The sequence below is a fragment of the Eucalyptus grandis genome, chromosome 5 (assembly GCF_016545825.1).
Source record: "Eucalyptus grandis isolate ANBG69807.140 chromosome 5, ASM1654582v1, whole genome shotgun sequence".
Lineage (NCBI taxonomy): Eukaryota > Viridiplantae > Streptophyta > Magnoliopsida > Myrtales > Myrtaceae > Eucalyptus > Eucalyptus grandis.
This window is the reverse complement of record NC_052616.1, coordinates 61,907,812-61,932,149: the sequence shown is the minus strand read 5'-3', so window position 1 is coordinate 61,932,149 and position 24,338 is coordinate 61,907,812. Positions and strand designations below refer to the sequence as shown.

At 38.3% G+C, this 24,338-nt stretch overlaps 1 protein-coding gene and 1 pseudogene across 3 annotated transcripts; both read left to right on the top strand.

Moving 5' to 3' along the window:
- Positions 1 to 13,872: 13,872 nt before the first annotated feature.
- LOC120294104 lies at positions 13,873 to 16,430 on the top strand (annotated as a pseudogene).
- Positions 16,431 to 17,044: 614 nt separating this feature from the next.
- Positions 17,045 to 19,600, top strand: LOC104430620 (tRNA N(3)-methylcytidine methyltransferase METTL6). Of its 3 annotated transcripts, none has more exons than XM_039312443.1 (7): positions 17,045 to 17,397; positions 17,536 to 17,648; positions 17,797 to 18,005; positions 18,102 to 18,187; positions 18,534 to 18,636; positions 18,779 to 18,921; positions 19,481 to 19,600. In XM_039312443.1, the coding sequence occupies exons 1-7, from the start codon at positions 17,194 to 17,196 to the stop codon at positions 19,577 to 19,579; spliced, it is 957 nt and encodes a 318-aa protein (XP_039168377.1). In that variant the 5' UTR covers positions 17,045 to 17,193; the 3' UTR covers positions 19,580 to 19,600. The 3 variants fall into 3 exon arrangements, with proteins under 3 accessions (XP_039168377.1, XP_039168376.1, XP_039168375.1); XM_039312442.1 differs by having other exon boundaries at positions 18,099 to 18,187; XM_039312441.1 differs by having other exon boundaries at positions 17,797 to 18,011.
- Positions 19,601 to 24,338: the final 4,738 nt, after the last annotated feature.

Here is a 24,338-nt window from a genome sequence, read left to right as displayed (position 1 = left end):
TTCATCATCCGTTTGCTCTCTTTTCTTTTAAAATTCTTGCTTTAGTCCCATTTAAATTCAATTTAATGTAGCACCCTCGGATATAACTCACTTGAGTTAGTGTTCTTTGACTCATTTCATACCAAGATTTACAGTACAAATAGTCACTTTTCAAGAAAGTCACTCATGTTGTCACGTCAAAAAATGTCTTTTGAAAATTAAGTTCCTGCTCTGCGCATAAAATCCAGGAATGATCTTCTCTTGTTGGATGGGCATACCTCCTTCGCATTCTAAAAATTTACTGGGAGTCTCTCTTTGTTTGGGCGCTCTTGCCGGGGCGAATGATCCTGCTTCATCTTTTTGTGCAGGTATACACTTTTCCTAAGAGAAGCATGCTTAATATTTTAGTTCCCAATATTTTAGAAAAATGATCTTGTGAATTAATTCTAGTTTTATTATTATCCATGAATGCTCTTATTTTATTTTGTGTGCAATTTAGTTCATTCTTACCCCTTCACCGTTCTAGAAGCCTTCATTGAGTCACTTTTTTTTGCAGAACCTTTCACCTAGTGATCACTTCCCACTCTTGTTGGAGTTTTTGGTTATAATTAAGAAGAGGTTAATACCAAGAGAAAAATTTGTGCAATCATGATAAAACTCTAAATTGATATATGTATTATAAATTCATCTCAAATTAATTTTTTAACTTTCAAAAACCCAAACTCGATGTATTTGTGACAAATTTACCCTTCATTTATTTTTTATTCTTTTTCATTAAAATTTAACCGTCAAAATGCTAAGTTGGATAATATGTAACAATTGGCAATCATGACAAAACTCTAAACTGATATATTTATTATAAATTCGTCTCAAATTAATTTTTTAACTTTCAAAAACCCAAACCGATGTATTTGCGACAAATGTACCCTCCATTAATTTCCGGTAATCTACAAAAATGTAAAACCGATACACCCATGACAAATGGAGAGTAAAACTTCAAATTGATACACCCATCAATTATTACATATTATCCAACTTAGCATTTTGACGGTTAAATTTTAATGAAAAGAATAAAAAATAAATTTATCATAAGTGTACCAATTTGAAATTTGTTTATATTTAAAAATTAATTTATAAATAAATTTATTATAAATATATAATTTTGAGATTTTCGTGATATTCTCGTGTTTTGAAAATAAGCTAAATCCCATTGCTAGAATCATATGGGAGTGTCAAGTCAAGGTTGACCAACAAAATGTAACAAAAATGAACTGATCGCAAGGATTTTCAGTACTTCCTTTTTTATGGTCGGGAGGTTTTCAGTTCTTCGAAAGGTACTCTTTTATTGGCAAAAGGGCCGAGAAACTACCATTGACGAGGCCTGTACCAGTTCTCGGAATCCCAAGAGTAGAATTTGTTGCGTGACAATCATAAAAAAAAAAAAATCATTTTCTAGAAAAGGAAGAACTATAGTTGGTGAATTGCATGTGAAATCTTCCCTAATTTTTGCCCAGTTGCGTGGAGCTTCTTGAACTCTTTGATGTTGAAACCTAGCCACTATCCATAAGTACAGCATAAAAAAATTGAAATGTGCCTGATCAAGAGACGAGATATCAAAGCATACAATAGCGTAGAAAAAGCTCCGTGATGATTTTGGAATAGAATTGAAACCTGAGCTACATTCAATGCTTTTTAAAGGAATTCAGCAGATCAGAAAAAGAAGAGTCACACTCACCGGGAGAATTACTAAAAAAGTCCTAAACGTATTGCAATTGTGCCAATTCAGTCCTAAACTTTTTTTTTTTGCCAATTTAGTCCTAAACATTTTATAATTGTGCCAATTTAGTCATTCCGGCCAAAATTGGCCGGCTGGAGCTAACGTGGACGCCGGCCTGAGACTACTGGCCGGCGAACAATTTTTAATTTTTTCGATTTTTAAAATTTTTGATTTTTTTTCGATTTTTTTTTTTTACCTTCTTCTTCTTCCTCTCGACGCCGGCGGGCGAGGGCCGGCGAGGCTGACTCGCCGGCCACCGGGCGAGGCTCGCCCCCCGCCATTGGCGAAGGCGAGCCTCGCCACGCCGAAATGCGAGGCTCGGCCCGCCACCCATGGCGAGGTCGAGCCTCGATCTGCGGCGACGGGCGGCTGCCGGTCGCCGGGCGAGGCTCGCCTGGCCGGAAGGCGAGTGGGCCGCCGTCGCCCGGCCAAAGGCGAGGCTCGGCCGCCCGGCCATGGCGAGGTCGAGCCTCGCCAGACCGGGCGACGGCGAGGCCACCGTCGCCCAGACGGCGAGGCTCGCCGCGATCCGGCGACGGCGGGCCGCCGGCCACCAGCGAGGCCGCACCCAGATCCGGCGAGGCTCGCCTCCGCGTGGGGCATGGCGGGCGAGGCTCGCCCGCGGTGGCCGGGGGCGAGCCTCGCCATCCGGCGACGGCGGCCTCGCCGCCACTAGCGAGGCCGTATTAGATTCGGCGAGGCTCGCCGCCATGGCCGGGCGACGGCGGCCGCCGCGTCGCCGGGCGAGGCTCGCCGCCGGGCCGGCGGGGGGCGAGCCTCCCGCGGGCGCAGGAGGCGGCCCTCGCGGCCCTCGCTCCCGGCCGCGCCGCCGGCCGAGGAAGAAGAAGAAGGTTAAAAAAAAAAATCGAAAAAAAAATCGAAAAAAATTAAAAATTGAAAAAAAATTAAAAATTATTAAAATTGCTCGCCGGCCAGCTGTCTCCGGCCGGCGTCCACGTGGGCCCGCCGCCAATTTTGGCCGGAAGGACTGAATTGGCACAATTATAAAAGGTTTAGGACTAAATTGGCAAAAAAAAAAGTTTAGGACTGAATTGGCACAATTACAATACGTTTAGGACTTTTTTAGTAATTCCCCACATTCACCTAAACAATTTTTTGGCAAATTTGCCAAAGTGGGGCTAAGAACTTTATACAATTATTGCCACACCACAGCATACAGTAATGTGAACCTCAGAACTATATACAATATTTGGCCTTATCTTTTTTCTCGAGTGGGCCAGTTTTAACCGCGCTTTCAGAATTTCTAGTAGCATGGCCAATTGCCACTATCCCATTGACCATTTTTTCAGTAACCAAAGAAGTCTTCTTGGGTCCATCTCATTGGTACTCTTCTCTTGTCTCACTCTGCCAAAAGCAATGCAACTTTTAAATCTTCATCTTTTTTGTCGTTGAAGATATCAGATAGCAGGAAAAAGAAGGAGAGACGATAATTTGCAACTTCACTGAGCAATGAATCAGCAAAACAAGGCGATGCAGAGAGCTCCTTCAATTTCATCTTGCTTCCCGGAGAGGTTTTCCAGTGTTTCACCAAGATATGAGCACGAGAATTAGAGAAATGCAGAGAAGAATTGTTCGTTACTTCCGGCAGTAGACTTCTCAAAGTCAATGAGAGCTTGATCTTTTAAACGAGATGTCCAGTGCCCAGATCTGGGATTCACAAATTACTAAATCGATTCCATAACTAGCTCATTTTTGGCTTGTAGCATGAAGTTTCTTCATCTTCTGTTTGCTCTCTTTTCTTTATAGTTCTTGCTGTAGTCCCATTTTAATTCAATTAATGTGGCACTTATTAATCTAACTCGCTGAGTTTGTGTTCTTTAACTCATATCATACTAAGATTTACGATACATAAAGTTAATTTCCCAAAAGGTCACCCATGTGGTCACATAAAAAAAAATCTCTTGTGCAAAATCATTGATTCGTTGTCCATCTTCCAATGCTTTTAATTTGACTTCTTGAATTAAAGAATCTTGCTTTCCTTCTTTTGTCATTTTTTCCTTATTTTTCAATATCTCATTATGCTGCATGAACAAATAAAATTTGAATAAATAAAAGATAACCAAATATTTTCTCACAGATATTATATTATTTGTTGTATAAAATAGGTAAAATAACTCTATTTTTATAAAGTTATCATTTAAAGTGCCGCTAAATTCAAATTATAAACCAGTCTCAAAATTGAAAATTACAAATGATGTCCATCAATCGATATCAAGCTTTAAGGACTCTAACCATATAAACTATGCGTGAAATTTCGCATGGACATTACAAAGAAAAGTAAAAATATCGTCTTGTAACGGGCTTGACTTGAACCTTGAAAACACATGATGTGGGAACTATTTTTTAGGGCAAATGTCTTAATTTGAATGACCAAGTGAGGTAGTTTGATAGTGCCACCCTCAATGATTTACTAAGACTCGTCAAGAGCTCTGATGAGCTCTCCAGCTATTTAGCCAAGTTGATCTTCGCCTTCTCGATCGGCAGCGACAACTATGTCGGCAGCTACCTCAATTCAATTCTTCACAACGCGAGCAAAACTTATGAGCCTCAGCTATTTGCAAAGCTCCTCGTTGCTTCGTTTTCTGGGCATCTAGACATACTCGTTGATTCCACCAACATGCTGATTTCATGACTAAATTTCTAGGAAAATGTATTAGTACTTAGCATGTCCACGCATCCATGCATCTAAGTTGGGGTGTCAAAATCGAACCGGAAATCAAACCAAAACTGAACCAAACTTTTGTGCATTTTCAATTTGATTTGATAATCAATTCAGTTCGGTTAATCGAATCAAACTGCAAATTGTCACTCTTCTTAATAATGCAATTTATACAATCTCTCTCATTTTCCACTAAATCTCTTTATAATTTCAAAAAAGAAAATCGAAAAACCGATCTAAACCAAATTGATTCTTTGGTTCAAGCTATATTCGGTCCAAGGCGCAATTCGGTTCAAAAAACCTGAAGTGAACCGAACTTAACCGAATTGTTGACACCTCTACATCTAAGTACTTCTTAGGTTGACAATTGAGTCTTGAGATTAGTACTTGTCATTAGACTACAAAAGAAAAAAAAATCATTACAACTGGTCAATTGAGAGATTGCTTGTCGAGAGAAGGGCCCGGGAGGTGCAATTAGCACTGCTACTCATTCTAGGCATCTCCCATGACAGACTCACACTAGCATGGATTAAACAGTACCACAATATAATTGCTCAGTAGAGATGCTAGAGGTTTAATACTTACCCCCCAAAGCTAAATACAGGCTACTATCTACAAAAATGGTCGAACTCATGGTGTTGGTGCCACGGCAAGTGAGATACTATATCGAGGTTTATTTTCATATATAGCCTTTTCCATCTTTTAGCATTCACATTGCATATAATTCAAACCATCAATTGTAAAGAGGATGCGGCCACAATAGAGACTCCTGAACTTTTATGACACTAAGATATGAATGAAATAATTGCCCATCGCAAATTTACCCTAAACGGTAAGCACTAATATATTTTCAACCAGAATGCAAACATTAGTATTGAAATAACAAAATTGAAGTTCACCCCAAATCGAAAAAGTAAGCACTATTAAATAAAAAATAGTCATTGAATAGGTAAAAGTTGACATTGCCCGATAACTAGGGGTGAGTACGGTTTAGGGCCGACTCGGACCGACCCCTGACCGGTGACCCAACCCGGTGCTGGTCCGGTTCCCAAGGGGACCGGGTCGGTCCTGGTCCTGAAACCCGTGACCAACACTGTGCGGGTTGGCCCTCTGGCCCTAAGATTTGGGTCATCCAACCCCTGGACCAACCCCGCATATTTTATTATATTATTTATAATTCATTTATATATTCAAACCTAAGTAAAATGTCTGTTATATTATATTATATTAAGATATTCTATCAATAGCACTAATAGTAATTTCAATTTAAAACTTTTGTTGAGTATTAATTATGTGTCGTTTGTTTTGTTTTCAGGTATTTAGAAGTTCATGAATTAACAAGATGTGAAGTTATATATTCATGGTTTATATTAAGTATTTTGAACTTTTTATGGTTTAATTGTATTTTATTAATGAATTTCAGCTGCACTTTACTTTTCAATTTGTGTCAAATGGTAGAAATTTTTGAAGAGTAGAGTAAGATCAGCTTGCTATAGTGATTTGCTAGTCAAGTGGTGTGAAACTCATTTTTTTGGTTGATGGACTCTACAATCAAATGCAGGAAACGCTTTTGCATATGGTGTTATGAATATTAAAGATAGATGGATTACAAGAACTTTCCATCTTGTCCCATATCTCGATGAGCGGTTACTTAGTACGAAATTTTCTATTATTGTGTCATCTTAAATTTACTAAATATGTATTGGTATTTATAGTTTAGTTGCACAATGCCGCATTATTGATGGATGTGTAATTTGAATTTGTAAGTTTGCTTTTTAGGGAGTATAAAAAATAAGATTAAAAAAAATTATTGATCGGTCTCGGTTGACGCAACCGACCGAACTCCATTGGTCGGTCCGGTCCTTGGTCCCGAGCTCAATGTGGTCGGTCTCGGTCCTAAAAATTGAGGACCGACACCGTATGGGTTGGTCCTAGGTTAGGGTGGCCGGACCAACCCGACCATGCTCACTCCCTACCGATAACTCGATAACTCTATAAAAATAGAGTTATTTTACCTATTTTAGGTAATAAATAATGCAATATTTATGAAAAAATATTTGGATTTTCTTTTTATTATTCGAATTCTCCTTATTTGTGCAGAATAATGGATATGGAGAAGATAATGAAATGAATGACAAAATTAAGTATTCAACCAAAACATTGGAAGATGGATATCAAATCGTGGAATTCTTGATTTTGTTACCTAATTTTATCGCAAGCGTTGAGAGATAAGTCAAATCAAAGATTCCCTTTATTTATTCTCTAATTTTATCCAAAAAAGTAATCAATTGCTTGGGGATATGGGTCATGGATGTATGTTATAAATAGGAGAACATTGAGAGCTTGAGGGGACAGCTAGTTTTTTTTTTTTTTTTTTTTTTTCAGATTGTTTTTCATTGTTCTAAGAGTTTTTCAAGTATTTTGAAAAGATGACAAAAGTGATGACAGAATTTTTGTTCTTTGATTCAAAATGCCGGATTTGATTTATATTTTTTTTCTTCTTCTGCTATGTTCTAATTTTCTTTTGCTAGGACTATGATGTAGCCTAATCATGATGACATGAATTTCATGATTTTTATGTGTACAAGTGATTTCATTCATGTGAGTCATATATTATTGTACCTAGCCACTGCTTGAATGATTTGATGTGCATATTTGAGATTGAGAAGTGATAATATGCAATTCCTTTTTATAATATCTAATCATGAATTAAACATAGATAGAGATATATCGCGTTATTTGTGTAACTTTTGGTAATAAGGTAATCCAAAAGACTCATAAGCTAGGAATATTAATAAATTTCAATGCATTTATGTTTATTTTAATTCACATAGAGAAAATCGAGTAGGTTTGCTATACCTAGAAATAGGATAGTAAATAGATTAGGAAATTCCGCTATTACATGTTCGATATTGTTCTGGTGAAATCGGAAGCTCTAACATATTTATCTGATTGATTTACCGCATTTTAGTCTCCAAATTTTGCTTTTAAGATTTTTATTTTTAATTTATTCTATTTTGATTTGTTAGATAAATTTTATAATTAATCTATTTTTAGTATTTAATTACTTTATTAATCATCAATCTCATTGGGATGATACTCTTTTTTATCGTTATATTACTTGTTCAACACGTTCACTTGCGCTTAGAATTTTACGGACAATAACTTAGGTTTAATATATTCTTTAGACTGGAAATAGGTCAGCAAAATTTCTAGTCATTAATGACACTACTCTATTTGTGATTGCATTAAAATCTCGATTTATATATAATAATAAGATCAGCCCAATGCAGGTACATCAATCTTTTCTTCTAATTTTGGGCTGGTTCTTGAGATGATCCGATGACCAATCTCGATTTACGTCAGTCCAATGCAGGTACATCCATCTTTTCTTCAAATTTTGGGCTAGTTCTTGAGATAATCCAATAAGTAATGATCTTTCTTGGTAGATCCAAGCCTCATGAGAAAGTGGAGTGGAAGTCTAAAACTGGAAAGTCATTGACTGGGACTGGGAAGACATGTCAGGAATGAGTAAATGTAATTAGTTAAGGAAGTATCCATTCACCTTTATTGATTGGATGGTGAGGGCCAGAAGTACAATTATTTGGGAAGGACCTAACTGACCGTGCAAATGGGGCATTAATGACGATGAAGTTTACCCTCGCATGGCGGTTTCCCCCATTTGTCCCTTCTTCTATGCCTTTTTTTATCTGACAAGGTTGGACGCCTTCCACGCGGCATCATGGTGATTTCGAAATAAAATAAAGACGAGATGGAGGAGGTTTAAGCGAGTTTACTGCACAAATATATGGTGGATCCAGGAAAATTGAAGTCTTGCATTTAATATGTCGAGCAGCTTATAATATGGTCCCGCGGTCCTTAAACTCTTCTTCGCTTTTTTTTTTTTTTTATCTGACAAGGTTGGACGCATTCCACACATTATCATGGTAATTTCAAAATAAAGTAAGGATAAGAGAGAATTAAGGTGCAAGTGAGTTTTACCATATGGTGAATACTGAATAGAGGAAAACTGAATTCTTGCATTTAATATGTGGAGGGCTTATAACATAGTTTCAGTTCCTAAACTTGGCTCTATTGAAAGGGATGTTTAGTTGGTTACCCATTTGGGGTGGTCAAGTGGCTCCACCATTGTTTATTTTAAAAAAAGATGTTAAGAGGCCTAAAATAAAGACTATTTCCTTAATTTGTTAATATTTGTAATGAATATATCTATCTACCAAACGTTGTTACATTTTCGTGTTACTTTGCCTTTATATATAGTGATATCAGTTTTCTTAGATCCTTCATTGTCGAGAGTGATTTCTATTTATTTTTTGACTTTTTGTGAATTTGGTAAAATTTATATTGACTTCTATTTAACTCGAAACATTTAAAATCCATTAATATATCTAAATGCCAACATGTAAAATCAAGAAGTATTACTAAAAAAAGTTCTAAACCTATTTACACCGGTCAATTTAATCATAAACTTTTTAATCATGTCAGTTTAGTCCTAAGCATTTTTATAATTTGATAATGTAATCCTTTCGAGTAATTTTAGTTTAAAATTGCTGATGTAGATGTCGATTATCCTATATAGCATGACTAACACTAACATAAACAATTTCTTTATTTTTAATTTTTTATTACTTTTTGCTCTTTTCTTTTCTTTGCTTTTTTTTTTTTTTTTTACCTAGCTCTGGGTTGGTGCCAACCAAGCCTCACTTGGTATGAGCAAAGGCGTTGCAATCTTCATCGACGACGGATAAAGGCCTCCGTGCACCTTCAGGCCACGAGGAGAAGCATTCGGGCCTCATTGGCCACGTAAGATGTTTAATCGTCATTCATGTTAGTGATTTTGAGTCGAATTGATTGAAATGACTAAATGACAAATTCTTAAAAGGTTTATGACTAAATTGGTATAATTAGGAAGTTTATGATTGAATTGACTATTGTACAATAGATTTATGACTTTTTTGACAATTATCTTGTTAAATTACCGTATCTCCTCCTCACCTTCTGGCTTCTTATTTGCACCTTTAGAACTTGTAATGCATGATACACGATAGAAACGAGCAAATGAAAGCTCCGTAAAAATGTGTCTTGTGAGTAAAATTAAAGCACCCATTGTGTAGTAAGAAACCAACTTCTAATGGTGACTTGTTTTGATGGAAGTCACGAGCACTTTTAAGTAGCCATAGCGAGCTCTTTCCAGTTGAGTGATCAATACATAAAAAATAACAATAAGATCGATAGACTTATATGAATAAAAGCATAGGTACTTACTCGATACACTTAACTGAACTTGATAAATTAAATTAAAGACCATTAATGTTTAGATGGAATCAGATCGAGTTCAAAATTGGGTAATTAAACTATTATCTACAAACTTCTCAACAATCCGTGTTGACCAATTTAAATAATTGAAAAATGGGAGTAGCAGTTCGATTTGGTCACGTCTATTATTTTTGTAATGGAAAAGGGGCGAATCGCATTCAAACTCCTTACGAGTTGTTCTATATATAAATATTGACTAATGATACTCGATAACCATAACTAGAAGGGACAGTTGTCCGTTGGGGAATTTGCAAGATTAAACTATGATCAAGCCATCGTTTCTAAATTGCTGCGAATTTTTGGGTTTGATTTATTTAGGATTTCACGTCTCGGTCACTATGGTGTCTTCGAGGTGGTGACCACGTGACAGATGTGGAAACGTTGGGACATTTAATGGCTACTTAAACTCTTGTACACATTTCGTCTAACAGGCTGATTGAAGAATGATCCTTTTTAAAGACTATCCAATGGATAGATTCAAAGTGGATAGGTATTAAAGGAGACCAAATTACCAAAAGCAAAAATAGATCCAGAATAAAAATATCCGCTGTTTAAGAGAGCTTCAAACTTACTAATTTTCTGTGAGTAAAGAACTGTAGACTTTAAGAGGCATTGAAAAAGTAATCGTGTAATGTTGTGACACTAATCACTCACTTCTATAACATCTTATTGATTAACTAATGAATTTAGCCGGACTGTCAATATGAGAAGAGTAGACATAGACTTACTCTAAACCGAACTACTATACATTTTATGTGCAATTTCCTCCATCTCTAATCTCTTATTCACTATTTTTTTTTTTTTTTTTATCGATTTTTGCACACTAATAACTATTATTATGTTACTATTAATATTCAGACTCTGAATCTTATACACTGATGAAAATTGATATCCAAACTCAAATTTCACTTGAATTTAATAATTTTCAACTTAGCTGTTTTTATATCCGTATTAAATTGTCAAATATTTTCTAAACCACATATTCATCCCCCTATAAATCACAGTGCTACCTCTAACAAATATGAGCTATATCCTATTGCTAGAGCCTAGGTTGCACGGACACGTTATATGTGCCTCTGTGTCGTGTCCGACACGCTCGGACATGCGTTGACGAAATGTTTGATTTGTCGACACGGGGTCAACTTTTGTCGACACATTTTGACACGTGTGTCCGAGGGTGAGGAGGAGAGACAAAGCCGCGAGCCGAGCGAAGGCGAGCCCGCGACGGCGAGAGACGGCAGAGAGAGAGAGTAGAGACTGAGGCGAGGGCCGTGAGGAGGAACTTCACGAGAAAGGCGCGCGTGGGGAGGGCGGCGTCGTCGAGCTGAGCGGCGGCAAGGGGAGGAGGAGGAGTTCGCGGCGGTGTGCAGCCTCTCAGCGCACAGGACCACGCGTTCCATCCCTGGCAAGCAGAAATCGAAAGGAAGAGGAGAGGAAACGCGTCGTGCGGCGAGGAGGAGGAGAAGAAGCGTTGCTAGGGTTTTGAGAATAAAAGAATAAAAAGAGGGATTTGGCGTGTTGGAGGGAGGAAGTGACGGGAGGGAGGGAAGACGATGTCAGGTGGAGGGAAAAAAAGTGAAAAAAAAATTTGGAGGTGGGAAAGAAACGAGGGAAAAGGGAGTTTGGCCACGCAGGAGGGTGTGGAGGCTTTTTATTTAATGGAAGGAGTTTGGGGGCTTTTTTATTTAATCGGAAATTGTTAAATAAAATTAAAAAATAATTTTGAAAATAAAAGTATTGCATATTGAATCATTAGTGTAAATTCATTGTAGGTTTTTTTTTAATTATAAATTTGAATCAAATTAATTAAAATATTTTTAATATATAACGCATCTAACGTGCCGAAATTTTCTACTTTTTAAAAAATGACGGTGTATCGTGGCGTGGCCGTATCGCGTGTCCGTATCGGTACAACTTTAAGTTAGAGCCATACAGAGCCTCACGTCAAGGTTGACCAACAAAAGTAACAAAAATGAACTGATTGCAAGGATTTTCCGTACTACCCTTTTTCTGTTTTTGGGTGGCGGGAGGATTTTCAGCAATTTTTTTTTTTTTTTGTCTAAGATTTTCAGTACTTTCAAAAGGTGCTCTTTGTTGGTAAAAGGGTCTAAGAAATAGTTCTCGGATTTCAAGAGTTGAACTTGTTGTATGACAATCGACTTTTATTATCTAGATAAGGAAAAATTATAGTTGGTAAAATGCGTGAAATTTCCTAACTTTTTGTCCAGCTGCAAGGAGCTTCTTGAACTCTTGCTGTTGAAACCCAGCGAATGTCCATAAGTACGGCATAATAAAATCAAAATGTGTCAAGTTAAGAAATGAGAAATCACATCATATAATAGTGCGAGAAGAGCTGTGTGTTAATTTTGAAATAAAATTGGGACTCAAGCTAATTTCAATGCTTTTTAAGAATTGGATTGATTAGAAAAAGAAAAGTCACATTCACCTAAGCAATTTTTGCAAATTTGCCAAAGGGAGCTGAGAACTTTATACAGTTATTGCAGCACCACTGCATACAGTAGTGTGAACCTCAAAAACTATATACAGTATTTGGCCTCATCTTTTTTCTCGAGTGGGCCAGTTTTAACCCCGCTTTCAGAAACTTCTAAATAGCATGGCGAATTGCCACTATCACATTGACCTTTGTTTCAGCAACCAAGAAGTGTTCTTAGGTCCATCTTATTGGTACTCTTTTTCTCGTCTCTCTCTCTCTCTCTCTCTCTGCCAAAAGCAATGCAACTTTACGATCTCCATCTTCTTTCGTTGAAGATATCAGATAGCAGGAAAAAGAAGAAGAGACGATAATTTAATGACTTCACTGAGCAATGGATCAGCAAAACAAGATGATGCAGAGAGCTCCTTCAATTTCATCTTGCTTCGAGAGAGATCTTCCGGTGTTTCACAAGATATGAGCATGAGCACGAGTACGAGAAAGAGAAATGCAGAGATGAATTGGTCGTTATTCTGGTCGTAGACTTCTCAAAGTCAATGAGAGCTTGATCTTTTAAACGAGAAGTCCAGAGACTAGATCTGGGACTTCAAAAATTACTAAATTGATTTATAACTAACTAATTTTTGGCCTGCAGCATAAGTTTTCATCAAAACGTGTTCTTTTGTTGGTAAAGGGCCTAAAAAATAGTTCTCGGATTTCAAAGAGTTAAACTTGTTTGACAATCACAACAGACTTTTATTTTCTAGAAAAGGAGAAATTATAGTAGTTAAATTGCGTGTGAATTTCCCCAGTTTTTGCCAGCTATAGGGAGCTTGAACTCTTGCTGTTGAAAACAAGCCAATGTCCATAAGTACGTCATGACGAAATCAAAATTTGTCGAATCAGGAAATAATAAATCACATTATACAAAAGTGCGAAAAGAGCTTTATGTTAATTTCAGAACAAAATTGGGATCCAAGCTAAATTCAGTGCTCTTTAAGAGAATTCAATGGATTAGAAAAGGAATAGTCACATTCACCCAAATAATTTTTGGCAGATTTGCCAAAGTGGGGCCAAGAACTTCATACAATTATTGCCACACCACAGCATCCAGCAGTGTGAACTCAGAACTATATACAATATTTGGCCTTATCTTTTTGAGTGGGCCAGTTTTAACCGCGGTTTCAGAAACTTCCTAAGGCATGGCGAACTGCCACTATCCCATTGACCTTCGTTTCAGCAACCAAAGAAGTCTTCTTGGGTCCATCTCTCTCTCTCTCTCTCTCTCTCTCTGTCCCAAAAGCAATAACATCTGCATCTTCACAATCTTCATCTTCCTTCTTGTTTGAAGATATCAGATAGCAGGAAAAGAGGAAGAGACGATAATTTGTGACTTCACCAAGCAATGGATCAGCAAACAAGGTGATGCAGAGAGCTCCTTCCATTTCTGTCTTGCTTCCCGGAGATTCTCCGGTGTTTCACTGAGATATGAACACGAGCACAAGCACGGAGCATGAGAGAATGAGCATGAGAAGCAACAAATCACCCATCAGCAGCGGTATCTACAAAAAGGTGTTACTCCTCTTTATCCCCTTCCTCAACTCCCTCGCCACCATTCAAAGCTCCAGTTGATAGCACTTGGTCGTGGAAGAGATACCCAACCCCACCATGCACCACCATCATCGTCTTCTGCTTCTCCTCCTCATCACTAGCGTGCCGCCAGCTGGCAGCAGGCCAAATGGAGCAGCTGCGCCTGAAAAGAAGTCGTTGGTCAACCTGCTTCAATTCCTTCCGCTAATTCCTTCGTTTCCCTGCTTCGGTAACTATGGTTAGTCATAATTTCTCTGATACTCGTCTTGTTTGAACTGATGGAAGTGGAGGGAGAAGACATGATCTAAGATTTGATAAAATCTCTCTTATTTAGACCATAGCTAACAAATCCAAGTAGAAGTTTAAGTTATTAGAGGCAGGAAATCGTTCAATATTTCTGGACTTTGGGCTATTTAGGAACTGCACTAACTTTGTTAACATGATGTCTAAAATGTTAAAGTCTATCACTCTTTCATTCTAGCAATAGATTAATGTTGCAATTGAAGGAGAGGGTTCAAACATTTTTGAGTCTTGTCCATCCTGGCCTTACTCTGCTCTTAGTCCTCCTACCTGAGTTAGCTTTCTTGACACTTTTTAAGAGGTCTAGTTGTCTTGTAGAGCTATGCCGCTGATTAGTCAATGTTGTCATGCCTTCTATTATTAATTGGAAGACTAATGGGAGACTAGTGTGAATGATATCTTGAAGCGTGGAATACTTCAGGAATCAGAGAAGCCCACTCTAACCTTGTTTGATTGATAATTTGGCACATCATTTTCAGCTTTTATCTGGGCTCAGGAAAATTCGGTCTTTTGCTCTTAGAACTCTCAGAAATTGTCTCTTAACATCTGGAAGTGCTTAATGGCAGGGAAAATACCGCAACGAGTACGAGATTATACACGCCTTTTTATAATGCTGCAATGAAAGGCGATTGGGAAAGTGCAGAGAAGTTCTTAAGATCACATCCAGGCGCTATAAATGTCAGGATCACAAAGAAAATGGACACGGTTCTCCACATTGCTGCCGGGGCCAAACACACCAAGTCTGTAGAGGAAGTGGTCAAGATGATGAGTCCTGCAGATTTAGCATTACGGAACAAGAGCAATCATACGGCTCTTTGCTTTGCTGCCGCATCTGGTGTTGCCAAAATCGCAGAGACAATGGTGAACAAGAATAGGGACCTACCAGGAATGAGGGGCAATAAGGGAGTGACACCTCTTTACATTGCTGCATTGTTTGGTCACAGGGACATGGTTTCCTATCTGTTGAGAGTGACAGATCCTGAGCATCTAATCAAAGACGACTACGTCACACTACTCATTGCCACAATCAATACGGATATGTTCGGTCAGAAACAATTAATTGATTTATGCTTGAGAATTGCCTGGATTTCACTCTTTTGAATAACATCTGTCCTATTAATACTCACAGACGCTCTTACCATTCTCTGACAAAACCAGAGTTAGCTACTCTTCGGGATCATGATGGAATGACGGCACTGCATATTTAGCTCAGAAGCCTTCAGCATTTGCCAGCACAAGTTCATTAGAATCCTGGCAGAGGATACTTTATGCATGTAGGCATATCGCATTAGTCAAAATATTCATATATAATATTCTCCTTCCAAAATATACAAATTTTATGTGTGTATGTCCGATGTTTGCATTTTTTTTATTAGGAGAATTTTGATTTTTTCACCTCCCTCAAATGATCTTGCTCGAATATCCTTTCAGTGACTTTGAAAGAAAAATATGAGGTGGATTCCCTTCAGGACTCGTCATGAGTGACATTAGCCAAACAAAAAGAGGTCTTTTCTCCACCTTCTCTTTAGACATGCTAATTCGCATGTGAAACTTATGATACCTAGCCAAATATCTAATGAGAGGCAATAGGTTCAGCCAACGTCATGACTGAGTCCATTTCTTTGAGAAATTGTGCAGTGTCGCTCTACTTGCTGGAGAAGCTTTGGAGTGCGGCAAAGTTAATAGGTAGGTGGCACAAAAAAAAACGTTTGCTGATTTTCCTGGAAAACCGCAACTTTTTTTTATTGAATTCAATCTATAGTGCCAGGAATCAGGGCAGTTCATGAGAAAAGACAATGCACTTGCAAGTGCTACAATTGGTGAAATTGTTATGCGAGCAAATTTCATCACTGGAGGACTCAAAAATTGCAGATCTTAACGCATCCCCACAGCCATTGCTCATTGCAGCAGAGTTCGGCATAGTTGAATGAGACTGAGCTCGTTTGCTCTAATCCTGATTTGATATGGACAGTTGATGAGCAAAGCCATAACATTTTTCATGTGGCAGTTATGTACCGCCGAGAAAAGATATTTGACCTCATTCATGATCTCGGGGCGCATAAAGATATGATTACTACTTACAAAGACCCTGACAACAATCATAACTTGTTGCATTTGCGGGAAAGCTGGCACCTCTGGACCAACTTAACAGCGTGTCTGGGGCAGCTCTTCAGATGCAAAGGGAATTCCTATGGTTCAAGGTATCTTCACACTCTATCTCAGTTCTCGGCTATTTTCTTGAGAGAATGTCATTTCTAGGATTCAGATTGTCTCATGTCATCTTGTTGCAGCCATGCTGTCCTGTTCTGGACATGTCTAGTATTTGTTTCAATTAGATCGTTGTCGTGATTGCTCCGACATTTCCTTTTAGATTAGTATTGGTTGGTTCTCTTATTACGCATTATTGAAAGGAGCCATCCAATCTAATATACAAACAGGAATATAACATTGGAGCAGTTCCTAACTGGGTATGTGATGGTGAGGATAATTTTAAAAGAAAAAATAAGTTTTAGCATTTGGCCAAATACCGAAAGCTCAAAATTAATCCCTATTAAGATTGGGCTTTCAACTTTCTTAATACTAACTTTCACTTGAAAGTTACTTCAAATGGTCCAAAGCCCAGATAGTATTCCTCCAAGGGATTTAGAGGCTAAAAGCCTATTGGAAATACTAAATCAAAACGCACCCAATATAAATGCGATTATGTCCATTCAAGCGACTTTCCTTTTGAGTTTGGTCTCCAAGGTAATTGATTTCATATTTGATGAGGAAGTAGAATTAAATAAATTTTTGCCACATATAAATTAATGTCAATTTTGATAATCCACTTTATAAGTTGCCGGACAAAAAATGAATGTCTCGCATTTTGCTACTAACATCACTTGGATCTAATCAATATTTAATTTACAAACGCGAAATGTCGTCTTCTTATTTTTGGGGCAAAAGTAGGGAGAGAGAGAGAGAGAGAGAGAGAACGCAAATCTTCCCTTCAAGCTGGTCCGAGGTTTCTGCGTTTTTGTCTGTCAAAATCCAAGCAAGCAGAGCCCTTCCCTTCCCTGCGCTTCCTCGTCACTCGTCAGTCTGCGATTGAGGCGAGAAATGAGCCAGGCGGAAGCGGAGTACTTCTCCAAGGACTTCGACTGGGACGACCTCCGAAACGACGTCGAATCCGACCCTTCCCTCCGTCACCACCTGCTCCCGTTCCCGCCGCCCGCCGCGGCGCCGGCTCCTCCTCCGCCGCCAGACGTCGCCGCCGCCTGGGGCGGCTTCCACGCCCGCCACCACACCGGCAAGTTCTTCAAGGTCCTCGGCGCTTTTCTTCTTCCTTACCATGTCCGACACTTCGCCCCTTCCGATTATTTTTAGTCCCCCTTTAAGCGCGGCTCGTCTCAGGTCTCGGCCGCACCGGATTGTGAAAGATTCCGTGTTTGTTGTGTGCAGGAGAGGAGGTACTTGTTGAAGGAGTTTCCCGAGCTCGTTTCCCGCGAGAAAGAGAATCCGAGGGTTTTGGAGGTGGGATGCGGCAATGGCAGCACGGTTCTTCCCATTTTGCGGTAAAATTTCGATTCGGTTTTCTGACCCGACCTTCCTTCCTTTTGACACGGTGAATTGCTCCCGTGTGTGATGATTTAAGTTGCGATTTTTAGGACTTAGAAATGGGGATGCCATGATTATGACATGTAGATTGTGCTGTTCTTGTAGTGGGAATGAGGATGTCGTCGTGTATGCTTGTGATTGTAGCGGCGAAGCTCTTGAGTACGTGAAGGAGATGCTCGACGCGTCGAATGTGGCCTCGATCGAGCGTCGCTTTTATCCGTTCCTTTGTGACTTCGCTCTCCATGGTTTCCCAATGTGGTTGGCTTGCGGTCCCTGTCGAGAGACTTCTCTGCACCAGCATTGTTGCTCTTCAGGTTTTGGTGGTTTCTTAGTCGTCTAAGTTCCTACCATTTGTTTAGAACTTGAAATAGAGATGCAAAATGTAATTTAACTTTTTTCCTGTTCAGAAGGTGAAGAGAAAGTTGAATTGCCCTTGAGGGGTTTAGATATGTCCAAAGATAGCTCTTGTCTCGGAGGTGTGGACTTCATTACCTTGGTACGCATACTTTCCTGCACAATTTTATTTTATTTTTCCTTTTCAGGGAGGGATATCAAAACTTTCCAAACATTCGCAGTGGTTGCATGATGTCTCGTGGAGGATTTGATTTAATCTCATATGCTAGTCTGTGCAAAAAAGTACCATTTGAATTTCCATATTGCGATAAAGATGCTGAACTTAATTGTTCAAACATTTGCACATTTCGGTCACCGTATGTGGCAATAAAATGGCATTATGGATTTTGATCGATGCTTACATTGGCATCCTCCATTTGTCATCTCATTGAATAAACCATTTCACATGTAATGAAAGTCACTGGCTGATTTCGTTCTGTGTCTTGTAGATATTCACTCTATCCGCCATACCATTTCAAATGATGCCAAAGGCCCTTGCTGAGTGCTTCTGTGTTCTAAAGCCTGGTGGATTGCTATTATTCAGAGACTATGGTAAGGGACATACCTATGCAGCGTTAAATTATTGTGTCTTCGGTTGATATTGATTTGTATATCGTTTGTTTCTTGAATTTGATTGTAAGTCATGGTGGAGTTCTATTATTAACTTCAACATGTCTGGGTGCAATGATTTCAGGCCTTTATGACATGACTATGCTTCGATTTGAATCGGGAAAACGAGTGGGGTTCCGAGAGTACATGAGATCAGATGCAACTCGATCTTACTTTTTCTCCTTAGAGATTGTTCGGGACCTTTTCATTTGTGCAGGCTTCATTGAGGTAGAAATTTAATTTTAATGCTGGGTTATAGCACCATCTGCAAGTTCCATAGGCAATATATAAAAATATTACATGTCATGAGAAAAGAGAAGCTCAAGTGCATCGTTGGTTGACTGCTGATCAGTGATCCAAGTGAAGTTTAGTGTTGTGCCTACCCCATCTCTTTTGGCGTCTGTCTAATTGAAGATTCTCTTCTTTTCTTTTTTCTGTTTTTGTATTGTCTCTTTATGCATGAAGAATGCCAAAATGCTTGACTCTACAGCAAGTGTGGGAGAACTTTGAAAAGGCAGCTCTGAACTTTCAAAGTTCTTTGCTGTAAGCAGGTAGGTAGTTGCCTTGGACTTTGCACTTCGAAAAGGTAGGCCTTGGGCTCAAAGAGCTTTAAAATAATTTTAGCAAACGTTAAAGCTTTCTAACGAAAGGACTTTCGGAGTCCCTAGCTGCTTTTTGAAGTTTGGGAAAACTTGTCCTAAATCTTCTGTCGCGGTGTGTTATATTTAGCCTTGTGTTAGTAAATCTGTTTACGAAAATTCCTCATGTTGACTTTTGTATATTGCAGCTTGAGCTTGAGTACTGTTGTATTAAGTCACTGTATCGACGAAGTGGGAAGAGCATGTGCAGAGTGTGGGTCCATGGAAAGTTTCAGAAGCCTGAGTAATCTTCAGTCTGGGGACTGAAAGAAAGCTCTTACACTCCTGTAGATATATCGTTTGGTGGTGCAAATCAGTTGGCGCGAGGGGCATGTGCTCCTGGTCAAACAGATAACATTTGGAAGCCTGAATGATGATTTCACTCTCGTAGACAGTAACTTCTGCGAGCATTACTGTCGAGCTTGAATTGATATTGCGCCACATTCTCTGTCAGAAGAGCATCAACAATCTGTCCATGAGCGCTGTTCCTGCTTAAATGAATGACCAATATGCTGTCTCCAATCTTGCAGGTTCTTTTACTTCAAACGAACGGCTTTCTTATCATCTATTAAACATGCCATTTCTGAACGCACCCGTGTACTAAACCCTTATAATATACTGTTCACCGAACACGCCATAGAGGGGATGCTTAACGTTGACAAGGGGCAGGCTTCAATTTTTACGAGCTGCTTCTTAGGAAATATTATAAGCACGCCTCTCTCTTTAGATTTTCTGCAGCAAAGCTCCAAAATATCCTACAAGTTCGAGTTTTGTAAGTTTCATTTTTCCTTTTTCTGATTTCAATTCTTAATCTCACTTTGTAATATCAATTATAGGTATTCCAATCATCTTGATATCATTGAAGAATTGAGTTCAAGTTTTCTCAAAGAAAATATGATTATCCTTGACCTGCGTTGTGTTAGATACTTCTCATAAGTTCATTAAATTTGGTTGCATATCATCCTGCCGCAACTATTGCTCTGACTTCGACTTTCGTTTCACGTACAAGTAGCATGCATATACCAATGTGTAATGTGTATCCTTCTGAAATTTTTCAAAAGGGTAATTGGTGGATAAAGTAAAATATGATTTTGGTGGCGCATTTATTCAAGGCTATACATAGCTTTTACCAAGAGAATTTTGGAAGGGAAGACAATTATGTTACTTATAAGATGGCAGATTCACAAATACCCAATTTTTGAAAGGTAATGTTTAAGACAGATACCTTATCAATAACGGTGCCTTTTTTACCACGAGATGCGATTGGCAACCGGTAAATACAAGGTAGGAGAAATGAAGCAAATACGGTATTACTGAGCACAGGCTGTAGCCTCCCTGAGGACCCTCCCCTCCCTCTCTCTCTCTCTATCGCCCCCCCCCTCTCTCTCTCTCTCCCTCTCCTCTACAACGTTGTCCCTCAATACCTCGTCCTCTCGCAACTCAAGCTCTTGAGCATAGGCTCTGCTTGCCGACCCTCTTGTTCACAACTCTATCCTCATCATTGGCTGCTACTGCAACCTCGACAGCTGCCCTCTCCTTGTGCCCGTCCTCTTCTCCTCCGACGCCTTGCCGCGCATGGCGTTGCCTAGATCCTCGATTACTTAGTCTCGGCTTGAGGAAATTATTAGCTAGCATTCGTTTTTTTTCCATTAATTTTTACTGTTCTTTTGTGAGTTTTTGTGCTATTCAAGCTAGGGGAAAGACATGATTTTTTTTTTTTTTTTTGTAAATTCTGAGATCATACAAGCATATTCAAATACAATTTTCACCGAGAGCGATCCTTCTTGATATCCTACTAGACCAAACAAGCAAGTTGTCCAGTGTCCTTGGTAAAAATGTGGTGCAAATTGCATTGCCACTCTTTCGTTACTTATCGTTTTCCTTTCTTTAAAAATTCATGATAACTTTATTCTTTTTAATTATTAAAATATTTCACGATGATTAAAAAAGTGATTTTTATACTCTCCATGTTTGTAATACATAACGTGAGGAATTTAATGAAGCTGCATTCCAAATTAAAGCGCTTAAGGCGTTGGGACCCTATGGATTTCTCTCATTCAAGTAGTCAAACATTGATTTGAATAATGCATTAAGTCATAAATCAAACCGCCATTAGTCCTTAATCTAAAAAACAGTGTGCTTGCTGGACCATCTCAGTTTCTTAGTCAAGCCTTGTTGGCCAAGCTTGCTTGGAAAGCTTAGACAAATCTTGATGATTATTGGATGCAGATTTTGAAAGGTCTATACTTCTTCAGTTCATGTTCTTCTTTCCTGGGTTGGCAGATTGTGTTGGTGGGAGATGTAATGAAGACAGGCTCGCTAGGACAGATCAATGATGGGAAGTCAGTGGCGGTGTGAGGTGACTGATGGATTGGAGGCCTTGCTAGTGTTAAATTGGCAACCAAGGAGATGAAATCAGTTGAGCTTGTTAATCCCAACACTTAAGCTTGGAGGCTACCACCTATCATGGGCTGTGTGGAGGAGGACAAAAGAAAATGACTTTGCAGCCTGCACTCGGTTCTACTCTTACGACTGATAAATCGTTCCCCGAAAAGTAAAGCATCAAGAACTCAAAGCCTTCAAGCTCGCACCCAATCGAGGAGGGTAAAATTACCAAAACAATCTTTAACCTATTACAATTATGCTAATTCGATCCCGACTTCTTCTTTTTGCCAATTCAATCATAAATCTTTTACTTTTATGCCAATTCAGTCTATTCAGCCAATTTTGGCCAATCAACGTTAACGTTATAATTTTTTGATTTTTATAGTTAGTTTTTTATATATCTTTCTTTCTCTTTCTTTTTGTTTTTTTCTTTCCTTCTTCCTCTGGCAGTGAGGTTGACCTCGTCGACCACCCCTGGCGAAGCCTCGCCCTTGCCATCGTTAGGCTAGGCTAGGCTAGCCATGGCGAGGTCGAGCTTGCCCAACCCAACGACATCAAGGTTGACCTCATCGGCCTTAACCTTTGGTAGCAATTGGCTAGAGGAACTTTAGGAAAGAAAAAACAAAAAGAAAGAGAGAAAAATTTAGAAAAAAAAAAATTATCACATCAGCACCGGTTGGATGGACTAAATTGGCACAAATATAAAGAGTTTAAGACTGAATTAGCAAAAAAAAATATATATATGACTGAATTGACACAATTGTAATAGATTTTAGTAATTTTCCCAACTAAGAGAGTAATTTGGAAACTAGAATTTTCCCCCTAAGATGGAAAATTCCATGTGGAAGCTTGGCTTGCATTCGCTAGTCTATCTAGAAAGGGAGAAACTAAGCCGTTTTCAATCATCTCGTGCTTGAAAATGAAGGAATAATTAGAAGGGTCAAAAGAGCTATGGAATGAATCCCAGTGTATTAGGGATTTGGAAAGTTAGTGAAGGTCATCAAGAAGGGACATAAAAGGAACCAGCCATGCCTTAGGAACTCTCATCATATGAATGAAAGACTTTTCCTTGGTCCCAAAACGAGGATTGATAATTTGGGTTCCGTTCCAAGGTAAATCCTGCTTCCAGGTTACCGAAACAGTTGCTCTTTGCTTCCCTCCATTGCTTCATGAGCCACCTCATGTACAAGCTACTATAACTAGTGCAAGTGATAAAGTGTTGGAAAAATATGATTTCGAATTAATAGAGCAATCAATTTAGACTTTGAGACATGATATCACTTTTTGTAAGGATTTATTTGTCCCACAATATTGTTAATAGTCACTGACAAATATTATTTAGGATACAATAAAGTCTCAAATGAGAATGCTAGATAACAATTTTAATATATTTCAAAGGTCTCTCTTGGAAACAATTGAAAAAGATAGCCGTAGTTTTGAAAAGAAGACTCGAAAAAATCATTTCATACTCATTCATCCAAAAACACACACACACACATATATAAATCGATTTAAAGAATAAAGGCAACTCTTCGTGAAAGATTGCAAAATAAACAAAGGTATTCCTTCCAAAGAAGTGGAAAAATGAACAACTATATCCATTCAAAAGAAGTTGTAATATGAACAAATGTAACCTTTCAAAAAAGGTTGCAAACTAGATGAGTATAATTTCCAAAATTCTCTTCAAAAAAACACACATAAAAATTCAGAATAATAAAGATAATAAAAAAATATTTTTTTAATGAATAACTTTCGATTTTCATAATTTCCAAAAATACTTAATAAACAAAAACAACCTTTGAACCAACAAAGGTTAATAAGGAAGCCGTAAGAAATAAAATAAAAAATAAATGGGTTAATGCTAATTAAACCACAGGTGCGCAAACGTGTAAAGTGTTAAGTGCTCCCACTAATCACGCAACTATTCGCACATCCACATGCAAGTATGGTGGGGTCTAGCCCACACTCAATCTTTTCTTTAAACACACTCGAGAATGCTCGCACTTATTAACTAGCCCTTTTTTTTTCCAACTTTCCTACATGGGACAAGTAAGAGCGCACCTTATTTGTTTTACAAATAAACATCTAACAATTCCCCACTTTGTTTGTAAAACAAAGATTTCAAAATATAAAAATTTTTAAACAATATAGCCAAAATTTTAGTGAGATTAATATGCATAGATAAAGGTCTCTTTCGAGATAAATTTTTACTTAGTGCAAGTATTTCAAAACTCTATTAAAATAACAAGTAGCTTGGCTTTAAACTTGTACATATACTAACCTCTTGTTTCAGCGAGAAGTTCTATATTACTCCACTAGAGCTGGCAAAATGGGTCATAAACCCATATTATGACCAATTTTTAGTTAAATGGGTTATATATGGGTAAAGTGAAAGTTAAATATATATCATAAATGGATCAAGTGGAAGTTAAATATGGGTCAAAAATGGGTTTGAGAAAATCAAACATAAAAAGAAATGGGTCTAAATGAGTTATTAGGAAAGGAAACCCACTTTAAAGTTTAAATCCATTGCCTTTTTTAACTTTATAAAAAAAAATTAAATCGAAATTATAATTACTTTTCATATTTCAATTATTTTATTTTATTTTTTCTTTCTTTTTC